General features: G+C 38.7%; 1 protein-coding gene across 8 annotated transcripts in view; it reads left to right on the top strand.

The window, feature by feature from the left end:
• LOC101322849 (S-adenosyl-L-methionine-dependent tRNA 4-demethylwyosine synthase TYW1) overlaps positions 1 to 21,187 on the top strand; it is a 222,883-nt gene that overhangs the window by 133,929 nt on the left and 67,767 nt on the right. For 7 of the 8 annotated variants that reach the window (XM_019921823.3, XM_073792039.1, XM_073792038.1 and 4 more), the window contains one exon: positions 1,151 to 1,318. In XM_019921823.3, the coding sequence (XP_019777382.1) occupies positions 1,151 to 1,318 (168 nt within the window). Of the gene's footprint in view, positions 1 to 1,150; positions 1,319 to 10,744; positions 10,823 to 21,187 lie in introns of those variants that run through there. The other variant, XM_073792036.1, reaches the window with a different exon arrangement.

Below are 21,187 nucleotides of genomic sequence, written 5' to 3'. Positions count from 1 at the left end.
TTGGCCCCCTCCCAGCACTGCCATCTGTAGGGTCAGGGTCACTCTGCAGTGCTCATTGTAGGCTTTTCATTTAATGTCATTCTGTCCCCTCCAGTCTGTGTGTGTGAGAGAGGGAGAGAGAGAGAGCGCGAGTGAGAGAGAACCTCATTCTATTTTAGTTATTCCCTACTTAGTAGCACATCTAGACTATTCGAGTCTTTTTTCAAGAAAGTTTGATTTCTTGGGTATTTACAGAGCCTACAGAGTTACGATAGTCAGTATTGAAAATTAGGCATTAATCACTTATCACTATGTAACTTACCAAATGGAAAACTTAGTTATAAAACTTTTGTGTCTTACATGCCTGGGCTGTCAGGTAGAATTAAAAAGAGTTAAAAACCAGTTTATCTTACTGCATTTGTACTGAATGGGAATTTCTCTAGGGGGTAGATACACGTATGTACATGTAGATGTGTGTAAAGGTATATATATATACATATCTGTGTGTATATATATGTATATGTATTTCTATACATGTATTTTCATTTTGGCATGATTCTGTGTTTATACATATCCACATAAAAAATGCATTACAAAGTGATCTCCTTAGAATGATTCCAAAAGAATAATTTGAAAGGGATCCCTATCTGGCCCTTTACAGAATGTTTATCAACCTCAAATCTAAATTATACTAGAAAATAGGAGGTTATCTTATTTTCCCAGTCAGTAAATTATTCACTGAATTTTTATGGGTGTCAACTATACCTCCATTATTGTACTAGGGGATTATAATCCCATGAGAATTGATCTGTTATGGTGCACAAATGAATCTGAATGGAAGGATATGTTATTAGTTCAGATACATTGTTGTGAGTAGGCAGTGTAGATGGTGATGTAGCACAAAGCACAAGTACCCAAGAAGCATCAGGATTGTCAGAGTGTAAAGAGCGCTGGCCTGGGGGCTCCAGTGCTGTCTTGGTCACTCGCTACTTGTATGAGCTTCCAAGCAAATTTTATCATCTTTGTACTGCTTTCTTCACTTGAAGATGTGGGTTGGCTTGGCTTAGCTTGGATTGGTTGACCTGTAGAAGCCTTTCTGGCTCTGAAGCTCTTCCTCTGTGACATTTAAATAGGTCTGTAACTGTCTCTGACTGTTGTAATGTTTCCACAGGGTGTTACCTACTGTGGAGAGAGTTCGGCAAGCAGTCTTACCATGGCCAACGTGCCCTGGCACGAAGAAGTGGTGCGCTTTGTCTGTGAGTTGGTGGATCTGATCCCCGACTATGAAATTGCTTGTGAACACGAACATTCCAACTGCCTCCTGATAGCTCACAAGAAGGTAAGAACCAGTCAAGTATGCATTCTTCCATCACCCTTGTCCTTCCTGCTCTCTTTTCTCTTTATTTTCCCCTCACCTTATTATAATGAATATCTACTTGTTTGCTACCTTTCCTAAAACAAACATTAAGAAAGCCCCGAATTCAGTCTGTTGGACTCATAAACTGTCTTTTCTGTGTGAGATTGCTTTGTTTTCAGCCCACACCAAGGCACCTGAAGTGCTTTCTGGCTTGTAATTGGTGTGTACTGAGAAACAAAACAAAACACCCTTGTAATAACCTCTAGTCCTTTCCCAGAATGACAAGGGAAAGTGAAAATAGTAAACAACCCCCATATGAGTGTTTCTGACTGTCAGAAGAAATATTGAGGTGTTTATCAATTTTAGATCACTTTGAATCTTGGCCTCTGCAGAAATATTTCTGGGATTTTGGTTTTCCTTTTTCCTTTTTAGTGTTTTTATTAGACAGAACGAGTGCCTGAATCTAATGTATTTTTTAAGTAAATAATGTCTAGCAAAGGAGAAATTCAGTTTTTAGTAGAGGTAGGCCATTAAAAGGAAAAAAACCCAATCAGAAGGCCAGTGTTCGAGTAGTGATCATAATGATATGTCCTTACTGAAATATTTATACAGAAATAATATAGTGTCTGGGATTTGATTCAAAATGATACGAAGTAAGAAATATGTGGGTGTGTAGATGGGTTGAGGGTGTTGAGGCTAGATGATGGGAACACAGAGGTTTGTTTTACTCCTCTGCCTAGTTTCCTGTTCAAACTTTCCATTTAAAAGTGCTTTTTAAAAAAGGGGACATGGTTGAACCTTGAAATCATTATTGTGAAGAAAAATCAACACAAAAGACTACATAATGTATGATTCCATTTATATGAAATGTCCAGAATAGGTAAATCCTTAGAGATAGAATGTGGTTTAGTGGTTGTTGGAAATTGGGGGAAGAGCAGACTGGGAAGTGACTGCTGATAGGTATGGGATTTCTTTTTGGAGTGATGAAAATGTTCCGGAATTATTTAGTGGTGTTGGTTGCACAACTTTGTGACTGTACTAAAAACCACTGAACCGTATACTTTAAAAGGTTGAATTTTATGGTTTGTGAATTATATCACAGTAAAGATAAATTAATACCAAAAAGGTAATAAAGAATGGGCTACCTTTTCTTATAAAAATGCTCTGTATGCAAGTAAAGTCAGGCTTAATTGAACACGAATCTCACTTTTTCCTCCCTCCACAACCTAAGTGGCTTCCTGAACAGCTCTGCAGGTTAATGATATTTAATAATATTAGAATCACTCAATTAAAATTTCACGTGGTCTAGTCTCAAACAAACAGGAGGTTAAAAGGCCCTCACGCCTTGGTGCCAATTAGATTGTATATATCTGACCTAATGATCTGTCAGACTTAAATATTTAGACAGAAGAATATGTACTGGGAGCATTAAGGAACAAAGAAATAAAGGCTACCTAGTATTTGAAACGTTAATAAAGTAGCTGCAAAGACAATTAACTTACAAAGTAAATCTTAAAAACTAAAGCCAAAACTGAATTTTATTTTCTAGCTTTTTATTCATTGTTACTTTTTTAGGTAAGGTAGCACCTTCAAAACAAATTGTTTGATTGGAGGGGCAGTGCTCTGGAAACAGTCCTGACAATGGTAGTAAAGTTCTCTCTTCTTCCATAAGGTCTTCACACCATAGCCAAAGATGTCTTTATAGAATGTAGATGTCTGCTGCTTAGGTGCCTTTGATTGACCTCCCATTGCTTTTAACATGAAAATCAAAATCCTTAATGTGGCCCCTAGGGTCCTATGTGATCAGTCTCTGTCTGCCTCTCCAGCTTCTTCTGGAACCCCTCTTCCTTCTCTTTCTGCACTTCTTTCATTTCTCAGCCACAGTAGGTCTTATTTTTCCTCCAGTTAGGCTGGGAATTATATACTTTTTCTATTCTTTTAGTGGGTGCACTAGAAATTACTACATGCAAACTTGACTGATCAGTCTAGTGTTAAAATACTTTTACTCTGTAACTGTGCAAAGGAAGGACTTTAGAACACAACCTCCATTTTTCCCTTCCCAACTCATGCTGTCATTGTTGTGTATGTTAATTATAAATGTAAGGACAGTATTGTTAATTGCTTTATGTAGTCAGTATTTATTTAGATTTACCTGCATTTTAAACATGATTTTGTTCTCTGTTCCTTTTTGCATTTTTGAGCCTCCATCTGGGACTGTTTTCTTTTTGCCCAAAAAGCACCTTTTAAAATTTCCTTTAGTGGAGGTCTGCTGATGGCATACTCTCAGTTTTTGTCCAAAAATGTATATTTTAGCTGGGTATCAAATTCTAGGTTGGCATTTGTTTCCTTTCAACACCATAAAGATATTCCGCTGTCTTTTAAGTTCCACTGATGGAAAGTCAGCTATTAGTTTGTTGCTGCTTTTAAGGTGATTTGTTGTTTTCTTCCCTCTGGTTTCTTTTTCTCTCCCTTTGGTTTTTCGCTCTAATGTGTCTAGATGTGAACTTCTTTTTATTTTCCTTTTTGGGACTTCTTGGGCTTCATAAATTTGTGGGTTGATACTTTCCATCATTGGTTGAAGACGTCTTAGCTTTTATTTCATTAAATATTTCTTCTTCCCCAGTATTTTTCTTCTGGAACTCCAGTTAAACATGTGTTATTGTATTTTTTATTTCACTTGGACAGTTTCTTTTGATTTGTATTCCAAGTCACTAATTTTTGCTTCAGCTGTGTCTCATATGCTATTAAATGCCACACCAATTTTAAAATTTTGGATAGTGTGTTTCTCAGTTAAATAATTTGTTTGTTTTGTTTGTTTCAAATATGATATATCACACTGTATCCTTTCCAGTTCCCTGCTGAAATTTTCAAGCTTGGCTTTTATCTTCTTGAATACTGGAAATTTCAGCTATTTCATTGTTTGTATCTGATAACTCCAATATCTAAAATCTCTGTGGATTTGTTTCTGTTATCTGTTGTTTCTGTTGGTTCTCAGTTATGTTGCCTTGTCTCCTTATGTACCTTATCTTATTATGTAGAAAATTATAGAAATAATATGAGGTTTAGGATTAGAATATCACTTCTGAGATTTGGAGACACGTTTTACCTCACTTTTTTCCTGTGGAAACTGATCAGATGGTGAAGAGACTTCCTTAAAGTCTCATAAAGTGGCTGAGCCAAATCTAGACCCACAACCTTCTGCCCTCTAGTCCATTGGTCTTTCTTATACCACAGGGCATCTTTTGATACCACTGACGCCATTCGAAGAAGAGTTTAAAACTGGGAAATTTTATGTTAGACCAATACTTGACTTCAGTCTCTAAGATTTCTTCTCTCTTCCCAGTGTAAACATGGACATAGGGGAAATAAATGGCACCGTATCTAATTCAGGCCAGTTGAGTTCTGTAAGTGTTTATTAGACATCTGCTGAGTTCTGACACCAGGCTGTGCAGTGAGGGCCGCAGCACCTCAGCCATGAAGAATGTCAAGCACAGCCATGGATGAAAAATCCAGTTTCTCTGCATCCTAACCAGCATTTGGTATTGTCTTTTTTTTTTTTTTTTTTTTTTTTTTTTTTTTTTGCGGTACGCGGGCCTCTCACTGTTGTGGCATCTCCCGTTGCGGAGCACAGGCTCCGGACGCGCAGGCTCAGCGGCCATGGCTCACGGGCCCAGCCACTTCGCGGCATGTGGGATCTTCCTGGACTGGGGCACGAACCTGTGTCCCCTGCATCGGCAGGCGGACTCCCAACCACTGCGCCACCAGGGAAGCCCTGGTGTTGTCATTTTTTAGGTTAGCTGTTCTAACAGGTTTGTCATGATCTCAGTGGGTCTTAATTTGCATATCATGAACATGATCTGTTTAGATCTTTGATTTCGTTAATGAGCATTTTATAGTTTTTCGTATACAGGTCCTATACTTTGTTAGGTTTATAACTAAGTATTTTTCTGTTTTAGCAATTATAAATGGTATTGCATTTTTAATTTCAGTTGTCACAAGTTCACTGAATTCTGTAGAAATAGAATTAATTTTTGTATGTTGATCTTATATCCTGCAACCTTGCTGAATCACTTATTATTTCCAGCAGGATTTTTTTAGTAGATTTCTTGGGGTGTTCAACATAGACCATTATAGCTTCTACAAAAAGGGACAGTTTTGTTTCTTCTTTTTCAATTGGCATCCCTTTAATTTCCTTTACTTAATTACATTTACTAAGACTTTGAGTACTTTATTGAATAAGAACAGTGATTTCGGACATTCTTGTCCTTTTCCTATCTCGGGGAGAGCGTTTAGCCTTTCACTGTTTAATTTTATGTTAGCTGTAGGTTTTTTATACTTGCTCTTTTCCAAATTGAGGAAGTTTCCCTCTATTTCTAGTGTTTTGAGGGGTTTTATTGTGAATGGGTGTTTATTCACAATAAAATTATTAAGTCATATCCTTTTTCTCTGTTGCTATGAACATGTGATTTTTCTTCTTTTACCCATTAATATGATGGATTACATGGATTTTTGAATATTGGACCATGCTTGCATCCCTGAAATAAACCCCTCTTAGTCATAGTGTGTATTTCTTTTTTATATATTGCTGAATTCTTTTTGCTAATATTTTTTAAAAGATTTTTGCTTCTATGTTCATGAGGAATATAGGTCTGTAGTTTTCTTTTTTTATACTGTCTATGATTTTAGTATTAGGGTAATACTGGCCTCTTAAAGCAGGTTGGGAAAGGTTTCCTCCTGTTTTCTAGGAGGAATTGTGTGGAATTGGTGTTAATTCTTCTTTATATGTTTAGTAGAATTCTCCAGTGAAACTGTCTGGGCTTAGAAGCATATTTTGGGGGGAGTTTTTAAATTATGAATTACATTTCTGTAATAGTTACAAGGCTATTTAGATTATCTTTCATCTTGGGTGAGATGTGGTAGTTTGTACTTTTCAAGGAATTGGTCCATTTCATCTAAGTTGTCAAGTTTATGTGAATAAATTGTTCATAGTATTACTTTATTTTCCTTTCAGTGTCCGTACAACATCTTGTTTCATTTCTAATTTGGTTGATTTGTGTCTTCTCTGTTTTGTTTCTGTTGGTTTATTCAGTTTGTTGATTTTATTGGTCTTTTCAAAGAACCATGTTTTGGGGACTTCCCTGGCTGTCCAGTGGTTAAGACTTCACCTTCCATTGCAGGGGGTGCAGGTTCAATCCCTGGTTGGGGAGCTAAGATCCCCCATGCCTCGTGGCCAAAAAACCAAAACATAAAACAGAAGCAATATTGTAACAAGTTCAATAAAGACTTTAAAAATGGTTCACATCAAAAAAGAAAAATCTTTTAAAATAAAAAACAAAGAACTATCTTTTTGTTTCATAGGTTTTTCTCTGTTTTTCAGATTTCAATTTCATCTATTTCTGCGCTTCTCTTTATTATGCCCTTCTTTCTGTTTACTTTGGGTTTCTTTGCTTCTTGTTTCTTAAGATAAGGGCTTCGATTATTGACTTTTCCTCTTTTCTAATGTAAACATTTAATGCTCTAAATGTTCTTTGGCCCATGGATTACTTAGCAGTTTGTGGTTTAGTTTCCTAGTGTTTGGGGTTTTTTTTTTTCCTGTTGTGTTTCTGTTATTGATTTCAAGTTTGATTCTCTTATAATCAGAGAACATATTCTCTATGATCTTGGTTCTTTTAAATTTGTTGAGGTTTGTTTTGTGGACTAGGATGTTGTCTATCTTGGTAAACGTTTTGTGTGCGCTTGCCAAGAATATACATTGTGTTGTTGTTGGCTGAGTGTTCTGTGAATGTCTATTTCATCCTGTTGGTTGTTGGTGGTGTTGAGTTCTTCTGTATCTTTGCTGATTATATAGTTCTATCAGTTACTGAGTGAGAAGTGTTGAGGTCTTCAGCTGTAAGTGTGGGTTTTTCTATGTCTCCTTTCAGTTCTGTCAGTTTTCGCTTTACATATTTGGCAACTGTGTTGTTTGGTGCATACTCATTTAGGATTTCTGTATCGTCTTGGTGGAGTTGACCTATTTTTCATTTATATAATGTCCCTCTTTGTTCCTATAAATTTTCTTTGCCTTGGAGTGTACAATATCTGACAGTAATATAGCCACTTCTGCTTTCTTTTGATTGATGTTTACATTGCATATCTTTTCTATCTTTTAAATTTCAGTCTACCTATATCATATATTTGAAGTGCGTCTCTTAGAGATAATATACAGTTGGCTGGTGCTTTTTTAACGTACCCTGCCAATCTCTACAGGGTTTCCACTGAAACAATGGGGGGGGTTGGGATGGCAGGATTCCCCACTGCACCTTCTCTGACACCTCCCCAGCAGTGGGAGGGAGAGGGTACAGCTCAGTACAGCTGGGCGAATGTGGAAATCTAGGATCCCCACAAGGTGTTTGCTGACTGGGGTGAGAATGAGGCCAGTTTTTCTCTTGGCCTAGGATGGTTATTATGTAAAAATTTTCTGTCTTGCTTGGCTGCCCTTTTCCTAGTCCTTTGGCTAGGGAGGCTTAATCTGAGGCTTAATTTTTTTGTTTTTTTGATTGTGAGTGCTCATTAGTGTTTCTAGATTGTGGGCTTTAACCAGGCTTCTGAATTCTCGCACCCAGTCCAGGATATATGAGCCAAAATTAAAACCCAGGGAACGTATCACTACGTTCCTTAGGTCCTGCAGTCCTTAGCCAACCTGCCTTCTTATCTCCACCTTTCAGAGCCTTCTTATGTTTGTTTTATATATAATATCTAGGGGTTTTAGCTGTAGAAATACATTTGTCCAGAACAGAAGACTTATGACTAGACAGTTTTGACATTTATTGTTTTTTGTTTACTATCTCCCCAGTGAACAGTAATAACCAGTCCACTTGGCACTGTTTGTTATTATTAGATTATTTGCACGTAAACTCATTTTGTTTGCTTATGTTAAAAGTGTCACCCAGTATGGTTGCATGGCTACCTCTGTAGTGTTACTGGAAAGGTTTTTCAGAAACTTATATGAAAAGATCTTTTCCTAATCCTAATCAGACCCCATCAAATCCCATTTAATAATTAGGCTAGCAATTTGCAGATGAATGCCTTTTTAAGGGTAGTAAAAGCAGACTTATAACCAAAGGAAAAAGACAAAAACAAAATCCACAAAACAGATCATTTAGTCTACAAATAATTGAGGGTGGGCATTGACTATTCAACATCCTCATTGTTTTTGCTGCCAATTCCAAGTTTATTGTTTCTCTGCTGTATTTTTGAAACACATGCCATCTTACAGAGAATGCAAGAGAAAAACCTAAACATTTTATTTGGTTTTAATGGCCTTCACAATCAAGTCCTTTCAGTTTCATTTCACGCCTACTCCCTGGGCCTTTACTAGGCATTGCCATGTTGTTTCTTTCCTCTGTGTATTTGCCGAAGGTATCTCTTCTGCTAGACCTGCCCTCCTTACCCCACTTCATCTGGTGAATTTCTGCTTTTTAAAACTGTAAAACAAACCTCCTTGGGGACCACTTCTTTCAGAGCTATATGCACATCTGTAAGGCTGTTTTCGCTAAGAAGTTAGGGTTCCTGGAACACAAGGGCTGTCATTCCCAGCACCTCCTAGAGTACCTGGTACATATTAGATTCTCAGTGTTTGTTTAGTGAATTAACAAGCTCTTCACCTTAACTTTCTTTCCTTATTCATTGTCTTGCCTTCTGAAATCAGAGACATTGTTCCATCTTCCTTGCTAATTTTGGTAACTATTTACCTTCGTCCTTATTTATTTACTCATTCATTTATTCAATGAATATTTACTGTTGAGTTTGCTATTTTATAGGTCATCAGTAACCTGCTAGTTGTCAAATCCAGTTGTTTTCTCATTCACCATTCCTCTATTTTTTCTGCAACAGGAAACTGATGCCCATTCATGCTTTTGAAAGTCTCTCCTGCCTACTGTACTGTACTTTTTTGATTCTAGTAAAGTTGGCTAGTAAAAATAAGAACATTGGCAGAAAGTGCAGCATTTAAAATCCCCAAACTGTGGCCTTTCTTTCTTTACCCATTTCAAAAATTTGAAATTCTCTCTGAACCAGGATAGCTCAAAATGTAAGGTGAATTGTAAATGAATGAATAAATGAATGAATGAATGAATGAATAAATAAATAAATAAATTCTAGAGAGACCCCAAGCATGGATTGACTATATTTAGTTGACCTTTAAAGATCCTGCATTAAATTTGCAAGGTTTTCACAACATGAATTAGCCTCTGGAGAGTTTATTATAATTTGTATTACTCTATGCATTCCCAGAATACTCTGTGGTCATTTGCAGTGCAGTGTGATCTTTTCATTGCCATATGCTACACCACATGCAAAGCATTTCTGAATTCTAATAGTGGAATATTTTTTTAATGGATGATTACTTTTTAATATCTCCGTAGAACAGTTTTGTTATTTAGAAGTGATGTTCAGACTAAACAGAAACATAAAGGAGTTTCTGCTGTTGATAAGAAGTAGGTTTTTTAAGTGGGTGTAAGAGTAGATGGGAGTAGAAAGTTCAGTGAGCATCTCTGACTTTGAACAAAGGAAATATAAAAAAGGCTCACATTGAGATAAATAAGTCAGCATATTCCAGTTCCAGGGTTGAGCTAGAGGGACAGAGAGATGACTACAGATAGTTGGTGAGTGGAGAGTCAGCCTGTCTGTGTGATTTGGAGGGGCTGGCTGGGAGAAGGAGGTACAGTCAGCCCTCTGCTTCTGGGTTTCCAGCCTAGCAGCTTAAATGTAACTGTGGTCCTATCAGTCTGCAAACTAGTAAGACCATGATGAATCTGATATACTTTGATCATTTTAGTTCAGAAATGTGAAGTCCTTTCTACATATTGGTAATGTCCAATTATAGTGGTTCACTGTCTGTGGAAACCAAGTGGTAGGTTATATGCATGGCTTGCAGAATCCACATAGCATTGTTTTTAAACTTAATTCCTTATTATTTTAAAATAAACTTTATGTTTTAGTACAGTTTGAGATTTACAGAAAAATTGAGAAGATAGTACAGAGGGTTACTGTGTGCCCTGGTTTGGCCTATTATTAACATCTTACATTGGTATATAGCACATGTGTTACAATCAATAAACTAATATTGATACATTATTATTCACTTAAGTCCATAATTTAGATTTCCTTAGGTTTCACTTAATGGCCTTTTTCTGTTCTAGGATCCCATAACTTTGAGGAGTAGTCAGGAGGTACTTTGTAGGATGCACCACTACTGGAATTTGTCCAATGTTTTTCTCATAAGACTTGCGTTATGGGTTTTTAGGAGGAAGATCACAGAGGTAGAGTGCCATTTTCATCACATCATATCAAGCTCCCTTGATTTTGACCTTGATCAGCAAGCTGTGGTAGTGTTTGTCAGTGTTTGTTTTCCCCTCTCCCTTTCTGTAGGAAAATTCTTCCTTCCCCTCTGCTTCGGAAGAAGTGTATATTCAGCACATATCTAAGGAGTGAGAGTTATACTCCACATCCTTGAGGGTGGAATATCTGCATAAATTATTTGGAATCCTTCTGCACAGGTTTGTCTCTTCTTCCCATTTATTAATTTATTCAATCATTTTTATATCAGTATAGGCTCATGGATATTTATTTTATAACTTTGGGTTATAATCCAATTCATCTTTATTACTTTTGCCCAAACTATTGTAGCTTTGTCCATTAAGAGCTCTTTTAGTTGGCTCCTGTGTTTCTTTTACATACCCCCATCAATGTGTGTATTTGGGGAGGGCGGGGTTTGTTCATTTTGAGCTCTTTTCTTTCTCGCACCACAAGAAGCTCCAGGCTTGTCTTGTATATTTCCTGCCCCAGTCCTAGAATCAGCCATTTCTCTCAGGATCTGTGGTTTCTTTTATTGGAGAATGGTGTTAGAAACCAAGATCTGGGTGAGAGTGTGCTCGTTGCTACTAGGGTGTTGTTTGTTTTAGACCCTCTTAGATGACAGAGCAAAGAAATAGATGTGTATGTATCAATACTAACCTTCGTATATACACGTGTAGGTAAATATTTCTATATGTACCATTTGTATCTATATTAAGCTAAACATACTGATGTCTCAGACTCTAATCTGTTACCACATGACTCATCCTAGTCTCCTCTCCTTGCTTATTTATAAATTCACACTCCAACAGTGAGACTTTAATCCTAGCTCCTATTACCAGTCATCTGTTTACTTAATTGTTCGATTCCAGTATACATAAAATATATAGCAGTATCAGAATTTTTAACCCTAGAATACAGTGTTTATGCTTAGTTTCTTTTGCCTTTAGTCTTACAGGCTCCACTTACTTTTAAAATTACTTAGGTCAGTGCCCTTTCCACCCCCTCCCCTTCACTGAAGTTATTTCACACATTTGTAATTTAGTAGACTCTCTTGTCACAGTCTGCTCCTCTTCCTGGGTTCCCCTGACCTCCTAAATGACTTTTTAAACTTGCATACTTTAAGGTTCAGTATTTGTGTTATAAAGTTCTGTAGGTTTTGAAAAGCGTATAATGGCATGGAAACATGAATGAACATATCTTTCTTATGCTTGTTTGCCATCTGTACATCTTTGGTAAGGAGGTCAGATCTTTTGCCCATTTATTTAATTGGATTCGTTGTTTTGTTATTGTTGAGTTTTAAGAGCTTTTAAAAGATACTTTGAATACAAGTCATTTATCAGATATGTTTTGCAAATATTTTCTCCCAGTCTACGTGACTCGATTCTTCATTCTCTTACCTGTGCCTTTCTCAGAGCAAATGTTTCTCATTTTAATAAAGTTATCAATTTTTCTTTCATGGTTCATGTCATCAGCAAATAGAGGCAGTTTTACATCTTCCTTTCTGATTCTGATACCTTTAATTTTATTTTTTTCTTGCGTGATTGCTCTACCTAAGACTTCTGGTACTGTGCTGAGTAGGCGTGGTGAGAATGAGCGTCCTTGTTCCTGATCTTAGAGGAAAAGCTGTCTGCCTTTTACCATTGAGTATGGGCTTGTCTTACACAGCCTTTATTATGTTGAGATATGTTTCTTCCCTGCCTAATTTATTAAGAGTTTCTATCATGAATGGATGTTGAATTTTATCAAATGCTTTTTCTGTGTCTTTTGAGGTGATCTTACAACTTTCAAAATGTACCTTAGACTTAAACATAAACTATAACTCTATAAAATTTCTAGAAGATAACAAAGGACATTATTCCCTTCCTCTCTCATGGCTTCTTTTGCTTCTTCATTTTCAAACCACTTGTTATGGCTGCTGTAGCCCCAATTTAGCTCAAGCATCCACCACCACTTGGTTCAGTCTCAAGTGCCAAATTCTCAAGAGAAGACTTGCCTATGTGTAAAACCATATTGTCTTTGAACAGAGATAATTTTACTTCTTCATTTCTTATTTGGATGCTTTTTTTCCTTTTTCTTGTCTAATTGCTCTGGCTAGGACTTTTATATATGTATGTCTGTTGATCTAGTTGATTTATTGTATTGTTCAAGTCCTTTGTTTCTGTAGTTATCTTCTGTTTGGTTGTTCTATCCATTATTGAGTATGAGATACTAAAGTCTCCAACTATTGTTATAGAACTGTCTATTCCTCCCTTCAATTCTGTCAATATCTGCTTCATCTATTTTGATGATCTGTGATCAGGTACATAAATGTTTATAATTGTTGTATTGTCTTGCTGTACTGAGCCTTTTACTGATATATAATGTCCTTCTTTGTCTCTTGCAACCTTTTTGATTTGACGTCTGTTTTGTGTGATATTAGTATAGCCCCTTCTCCTTTTGGTTGCTATTTGCATGGAATATCTTTTTTCATCCTTTCACTTTCAACCTATTTTGTCATTGGACATAAAGTACAGCACTTGTAAACAGCATATAGTTGGATTATGGGTGTTTTTGTTGGTTTTTTGCGGTACGCGGGCCTCTCACTGTTGTGGCCTCTCCCGTTGTGGAACACAGGCTCCGGACATACAGGCTCAGCGGCCATGGCTCACGGGCCCAGCCACTCTGCGGCATGTGGGATCTTCCTGGATTGGGGCACGAACCTGTGTTCCATGCATCGGCAGGCGGACTCTCAACCACTGCGCCACCAGGGAAGCCCTGGATTATGGGTTTTTTAATCCGTTTTTCCAATCTCTGTTTTTTGATTGCAGAATTTAATCTATTTACACCTCTGAGATCAGAAGCAGCAGTTGATGGTCAGAAGACAGATCCCCAGTGTTTGGAGGACAGGGTCCTCAGTGCCCACCCTGTCTCCCACAGGCTGCATGCAGGCTGCTCCAGGAACATGCTTACAGCCGCCTGCTGTGGGCATGGGGAGTGAGGGGTGGGTAGCTACTGCCTGTCTAAACTGAAATTAACTACAATTTACAGTTCAAACCTTCCCCTCAAAGTTGCAAACCTTCAGTAGACTTCAGAGTTCCAAAATAGTTATGTCAGGCAAGATTCTGCCAGTATAATTTTTGTCTGGGTTGAGAGAAGTCTTCCTAATGCTTCCTACTGCACCACCTTCCCAGAATCCTGTACTCTTATATTTTAAAAGTTTTTACTCAGGGCTTCCCTGGTGGCGCAGTGGTTGAGAGTCCGCCTGCCAATGCAGGGGACGCGGGTTCGTGCCCCGGTCCGGGAGGATCCCACATGCCGCGGAGCGGCTGGGCCTGTGAGCCATGGCCGCTGAACCTGCGCGTCCGGAGCCTGTGCTCCGCAACGGGAGAGGCCACAACAGTGAGAGGCCCGCGTACCGCAAAAAAAAAAAAAAAAAAGTTTTTACTTAGTTTAATTCTGAAGTGAATTGACATTGCTGTCCTCCTTCAGCACAATTACAGGGACTTTCCAGTACTCTTTCCTGCAATTAATGCATGTTTTGATGGATCCATGTAAATCTCACTTGCATCCCAGTTGTTCCTGCTGGGTTCCGTTTCCTTCTTGATGACGTAAGTGGTAAACTTAGTCTTTTTTTCCTCTGAAACATCTTTATTTTACTTTTGCTCTTGAATGATAAATTATCAGAGTAGAAAACTCTAAGCTGAGGTATTTCCTTCCAGCACTTTGAAGGTATCATTTTGTTGTTTTCCAGAATAATCTTTTCATCATCTTCTAGTATCTTTCATCATCAGTGAGATGTCTGGTGTCATTCCTTAGTTTTAGTGTCTGCTGTTAAACTCAACAACCAGTAACATTTATTAAGGTCACTTTGATAACACTATGCTTGCATTAATTCATTTAATCCTTAAAAAAATCTTATGAGTCATAAATATTATTTTTCCTCATGTTCCAAAGGAAGAATCTCAGGCCCAGAGAGTACAGATCTTCTCCAGGGACAAATAGGGCATAGTTAGAATTCAATTCCATATCTTTCAAAATTCAAAGACTACTTTGGATCACTACATTATACCATCTCTCAAATGCTACAGAGCAGTCAGACACGGTGGGGAAAGGGAAATGTCCCTTGGAAACAAGGTGCAGTTTCCCATCCCACGTTCACCAAGCAGCATCTCCTTAATCTTCACCACGATCATCAACACTGAGAAAGTTTTTGCCGAATTTGAGGCCCTGTAGGTAATTAAGCACTGATCACAGAGGCCTCCCTCTTGGATATATAAACTCACAATCTGTAAAGGGAGGGAATGAAGAGATGTCACCTCCCACACCTTCCCCTGTTGGAATAAGAAGGGAACTGTATGTCTCCATTAGGGTTTCATGCAGTGTTTTCCTAACAAAATCTACTGACTGAATATTTTCCCCGCTGTGTTACATGTGGAACTCATTCTTATCGGAGACCTGATTGTTCCCAGTAATTACTTTCAGAAAAATGTCAGAGAAAATTGGCAATTTGGTGACACTACTGAGAGGACTTAGCTCTACTCCAACAGGATGGGGGATTAAGATTGAAACTCCAGAAACTGAGTTTCCAGATAAAAAATTTTTAATTGCACTTGGATATATCTAGAATTCAATTGCATTGTTGTAGTTTTGCCTCTCAAAATGGTTCCCCAGGCAGCTGTGCCATGGGAATGCTACTTATCACCAGTAAACTCAGAAAAAGGTGGCAACTCCTCTCAACGTCTCACTGTCACAGGCAGTCAGGTGCACTTTGAAGTCTGTCTTTGGGATCTTTGCCTCCTCTTACCCAAAGAACAAACAATGCAGTTGTAGCTACAACAGGTGAGAACAAAATTCATAAACCTTGGAAATTCACTGTAGCACTCTTTTTTTTGTATTCCAAAGTCACTCTCCCTGTAACTACCTTAGGACTCCCTCTACTCCTTCCCAGTTAACATGTACTTCTGAGTTCTGAGAAGGTCTGGCAGCGCTCCTGTTCCATCCTTTAACCAGTGTTTTTCTAGTTGTGTGGTTGCTAAGTATTACTGTATGTTTGGAGGAGCCAACTACTAAATAATTGATACTAAGATCACATAAATTCTTCTTAAGTGTATGAAAACGAAAATGGTATGTATGATTCTTATTTTTGTATTATTCTACTTTGTTCTCTATATGTGGACTTTGAGGTCTGGTTATCCAATAAAGGATTAATTTTACCCAAAGAAAGGGCTGACATTTGTCCTCAGCTTCCAGGAGGTGATTTCTAAGCTCTTGGAATGTCCTGCCTGACAAGAGTGTCTTTGCTCATCTGGAGGCACATTGGCTCACACTAGATCGTCTATGCTGAGAATGTGGTTTGGGGTGGGGGCTTTGGTCTCCACAGGACCTGCTCGACCTCCAGAGAGGCTGGAAACTAAGGTCAGCCACTCAGCAAGCAGCTAAGTCTAGGTGCACAAACCCCATTAAAATCCCTGGACACCAAGGCTCAGGTGAGCTCCCCAGGTTGGTGGTACTCCACGCCTGTTGTCAGACATCGTTCTGGGTGAAGGTAGCATGTTCCAGGACTCTACTGGGGGGAACGTCGGGAAGCTCCTTGCTTGGAACTCTCCTAGGCTCTGCCCATGTGCCTCTTCCCATGACTGATTTTAATCCCTATCCTTATGCTGTAATAAGCCATACTATGAGTATAACAGCTTTCGGTGAATTCTGTGGGTCCTTGTAGTGAATTGTCAAACGTGAAGGTGAGCTTGGGAACCCCTAAATTTGCAATTGGTGGCAGAAGTGGGAGTGGTCTTGGGGAAACTCCTGAACTTTGTACTGGTATATCTGTTTTCAGATCCCAGCCTCACTGTTTTTCATTTTTCTTATCTGCAAAATAGGGGTAACTCTGTTTACAACGTTACTGTGGTAGCTAAATAAAGTGACATATATAAAGCATCTTCATATAATATAGGATTATATTATAGGATTATATATATATATATAACATATAATAAAGGATCTTCCCTAAAGGTGCTGATCATTTGATTTTTTAATAAAGAATACTACAGTATCATGTGGAAGAATATTTGTACAGAATACCTACGGTGATGATTTTTTGCTTGTTTTTCTCTGTTTGCTCTTTATGTCTTTACTTTGTATTATGGAAGATGAGGGTTAAATTTTCTTCTACCTTTTCTCATCACACACTTCCTATTCTCCCACCTTCCCAGCATACATATGCCATAATTTTATGCATTATTATGACCATATGAATAGTATTCACTGTTGAGCAGTGCAATCTTTTATGATTGCCATTTGTTTCTGGCACAACTTTTTGGTTTTCCTGGAGTTAATATTTGTCTTTTTTTGTGTGTGTGTGTGTTCTATGTTCTTGAGCTAAATCAACTCTTGAACTCTCTGCCATCATCTATTTCTCCTTTCAGACTTCCAGATGTGTTGAATTTTCTATCAGGTTCATCTTTTTAAAGGAGTCTCTCCAGGGGCACTTTCTGACCCATCTACATTGGACACACAGCTGTCCTACTGGGGTTTCTTTTAGCTTTCTCCTGTGTGGGGTATCTTGTTCCTGTTTTTTCAGGTCTCTTTTTAATTTACTCCCTCATTCAAGTGAAGCATCCTCCAGAAGATTCCTGAGAAAGGGTATGTGGGAGGTGCAATTTATTGAGACTTTGAATTTCTAAAAATATTTTTATTCTCCCTACACATGTGATTGATAGTTTTGCTGGATATAGAATTCTAGATTGGAAATTATTTTCCCTGTGCAATTGGAGCCCTGTCTTTAAGTTTTCAGTGTAGTTGTTGAGAACTCTGAAGACCTTCTGATTCTTGATCCTTTGTACAGGACCATTTTTCCTTGTTAGATTTCCCTTTGTCTCCATTGTTTTCCCTCCGTGAAATTTCACTGAGATGGGCCTCAGACAGTATGTCTATTTTCATCCATTATGGACCCCTTCAGTCTGGAAACTCGTGACCTTCACTTCTCAAATTTTTTCCAGAATTATTTCATTGAGGTACCTCTATCCTGTTTCTTCTCCTTCCTTTCAGGAACTCCTATTATTTAAAAATTAGGTCTCTTGGGCCAGTCCTTAAATTTTCTTTTATATTTCTCTCCTATTTTTTATCTTTCTTTTTTACTCTACATTCTAGGAAATGTTTAACATTTTACTTCTTAACTTTCTCAAGAATCTTTCATTTCCATAATTTTAAAATCTAAAGTCTTTTTCATTCTTTGAGTGTTTCTTTTTATAGTGTAACTTTTTAAAATGAATACAGTAATCTCTCATTTCTCTGAGGATAATTGTTTTAGTTTAGTTGTTTGGATTTTTGTCATTTCCTCCGTACCCTAGGCTCTGTTTACTCTGTTACTCTTTTCTTTTTGTTTATTTTATCTCTCTTCCATGTTAGAAGTTTTCCTCAGATGATCGTCAGTTGTCTGCTCATATTTAAGTGTGAGACTAAAAAGAGTACTGAGAATCCTAAGTGTGTACACTGGGCTTGACTTTATCTTAGAGGAATCTACCTGGGCCGTTTCCTGAGGGAAGCCAAGAAGTCTTCATGGCCACCAAGCGTCAGGAAGCAGGAAGTAGGGCTGTTCTGATCTCCCATTTTCAGTGTGACAGCCCTGTTCTCCGCTGTACCTGCTGTCCCATAGTCCATAGATTTTTTATTTTATTGTCTTCCTAGAATAAACCTCTTGTCTTCTGTTGGGGGGTGGGGTGGGTGGATTGGGTAGGTGCTCAGCTGTGTGTATGTCCAGGGGGTCAGAAAGTTGAGATTCTAACAATTTCTTAGTCAGAATGTAAACCAATCTTTGGGCTCTTTTTTTTTGGTGGTGGGGGTGAGTTGGGGCCTCTTCTGCCCCACTTCCAGGGGTGACTGGCGCTACCAGTTTGGGGCCTTTGGGGAATTCTGAAGCATAAATTGGGTTGAATCTTGGATTTTTCTGTTTGCTGGTTTAGGATTCAGCTCTCTTGGGTCTGCTAAGCCAGTTATTGCTTATCTGTCATCTTTTAAGCTTCTAAAAGTTTGCTACTGTTTTCTCCTCTCCCGACCTCTTTGTTTTTATAAGTTACATATCTTTTAGAAATACCTTTACAGTCATTTTAGTGAGATTTTAAGAAGAAATGAAGCAAATGCCTGTGTTTAATCTGACATCTTTAATAGAACCTTATTAAACATTTAAAATAATAAAGGCCCTATTTGTCATCATTCTGTTTAATGAAATTTTCCAAGTGTGAAAGGTATGGAAGTAATGAGAACAGGGCCCTTTGTACCACAGTTTGATTGTTCTAGGTGGTGGGAGCCTGTAGAACTGGCCGGTCTGGCCAGCAAGACCACACACACATTCTCAGCAGCGTGGCATCGTCTAGTCAGGCCATACCATATTGCGCTTGTGGTGTATTTTTGAGATCATCTGTGACCTTTTGAGTTTATTTGTAATTCTGCATAGATTTCCTCTTCCCTTACTGTTGGATTTGAGGAATTCTTGAAGCAGGGTGACCTCATGTCTCAGCATACTTAACCTCAAATTTTGTGATTTGGGGTTTCATTCCTCTGTTTATGCAGCTCCAACTTTCAGCTTTATTTTTGTGCCAATCATACTAAAGTTTGCCCTTTTAGCTTCTGCCTTTTGCGTGGAATATTTTGACTTTTTCTGAGCTATTATTCAACGCGATTATTCTCACATTGTCTTGAGAGGGGGGTATGTGTGGATGCAGTTTTGTCTTAGGGGTTTTATAGCTCAGCGTTAATTTGAGAGTAACCTACAGTTACAGACTTAAGGTTTATGTCCCTTCAAAATTCCTATGTTGAAGTCTTAACCACCCCACCCCACCCCCCCAACCAGTATGGCCATATTTGGGATGGGGTCTCTAAGGCAGCAGTGAAGGTTAAATGAGGTCATAAGGTGAGGCCCTGATCTGATGGGGTTGGTGCCCTTATAAGTAGACACCAGAGCGCCCCCACCGGCATCCTCTGCTTGTGCACATACTGAGAAGATGCCACGTGAAGCCAAAGTGAGAAGGGGGCTGTCTGCTGGAACCTTCACCTTAGGCTTATAGCATCGAGAACCATGAGAAAATTAACTTTTGTGGTTTAAGACACCCAGTCTATGGTATTTTGTTATGCAGCCAGGCAAACTGATACACCAGCCTTCTGTCACATTTACTTGGTCTTCTAGTTTGTGTTTTTAGACATTGGCAGTCCGAGTTGTCAGTTGACAGATATTAGCTTATAGTTGTCATATCCATGCAACTAATTTCTTCTGTTTTAAGCCAGGGTAGAGCTCTGTAGTTAGGAGACCAGATCTTCAGACTGCATCAGGTTTAAGCCAGGGTAGAGCTCTGTAGTTGGGAGCCCAGATCTTCAGCCTGCGTTAGGTTTAAGCCAGGGTAGAGCTCTGTAGTTGGGAGCCCAGATCTTCAGGCTGCGTCAGGAGTTAGGAAATCAGTGCAGTGGGTTGCAGCTGGCAGTTTTTAAATGAAATACGTTGCCTATAGTTTTGTGAAAGTTGTGTTTCCAGAGTATGTGTATGTGAATGTGTATACTAGATCAAGATGTAAAATATGTTTCTTACTGTAGGTTGTGGCAAAGAAAAAAGATTTTAAATCTATTGCTGTAGTCCAAGCTAATCTTTTAGTTCCTCTTGGAATATCCATGGCAAGTGATTCTCGTCAGAGTTTGAGGGAAAAGGAAGACCAGAATTGTGGACACTGAGGGTTCAGAGTTCAGACCTAGAGCTCTGAACCCCAAAATGGAAAGACACAGGGAAGAGGAGAACATGGTATCTGTGTAACTCGGCAAGCGAAGCAGGGAACCCCCAGGAGGACTCTTCTTAGTGGGGCCAAGCTCCTGGGGGCTGGCTGTGATTTACCACCTTTCTCTGCATTCCCAGAGCGCGCTCACTGCACACACCATGTTATACTATAACTAGTTTTTAATTGTCTGTGACTGGGCCACGTCCATAGTTGGCACTCCATAAATGTTAGTAGGAGGGAGGAATAAAAGGTAGGCATTGTTATCGGCCTTGTTTTACTGTCATCCGAGTTAATGACATGTTTAATCCTGCACTGGTTGGGAAGTAAGCCCACTTCCAGTCACGTGTGAACGTTGTGCCCTCTATCATGAGTGCACTGTGAACAGAGTCCACACTATTCTGTGGAGCCAAGAGCAGCAGAATTCCATCCTGTCTCTCAAGATGTCAGGAGAACAGGTGGAAATGTTTTCATTGTATGGACTTCTAGCTTTATTAAGAGAGGTAAGGAGGAAGAGGTTATAATACGTCAGGAATAGTCATGAAACCAGCAGCCTTGGCAGGATGCAGGGGAAACGGGGGAAGTGGCTACGGAAGCAAGTATAATGTGCTCTTTTTGGGCGAGTTCAGGGTGCAGTGAAGGCCTGTGGCAGGGGACTGTCATGGTCGTCTAAAGGGATTCAGGAGGACTTCCCAGAGCAAAGGACATTTATGAAGAGATTTGAGGCTTAAGTAGTAGGTGTTAATCAAACAGAGGTAACAACATAGGAGTCACCAGAGGGGGC

Source organism: Tursiops truncatus, chromosome 15, assembly GCF_011762595.2.
Source record: "Tursiops truncatus isolate mTurTru1 chromosome 15, mTurTru1.mat.Y, whole genome shotgun sequence".
In the NCBI taxonomy this organism is placed as follows: Eukaryota; Metazoa; Chordata; class Mammalia; order Artiodactyla; family Delphinidae; genus Tursiops; species Tursiops truncatus.
Note: the sequence above shows the minus strand (reverse complement) of the source record. Positions and strands in the feature narration are given on the sequence as shown.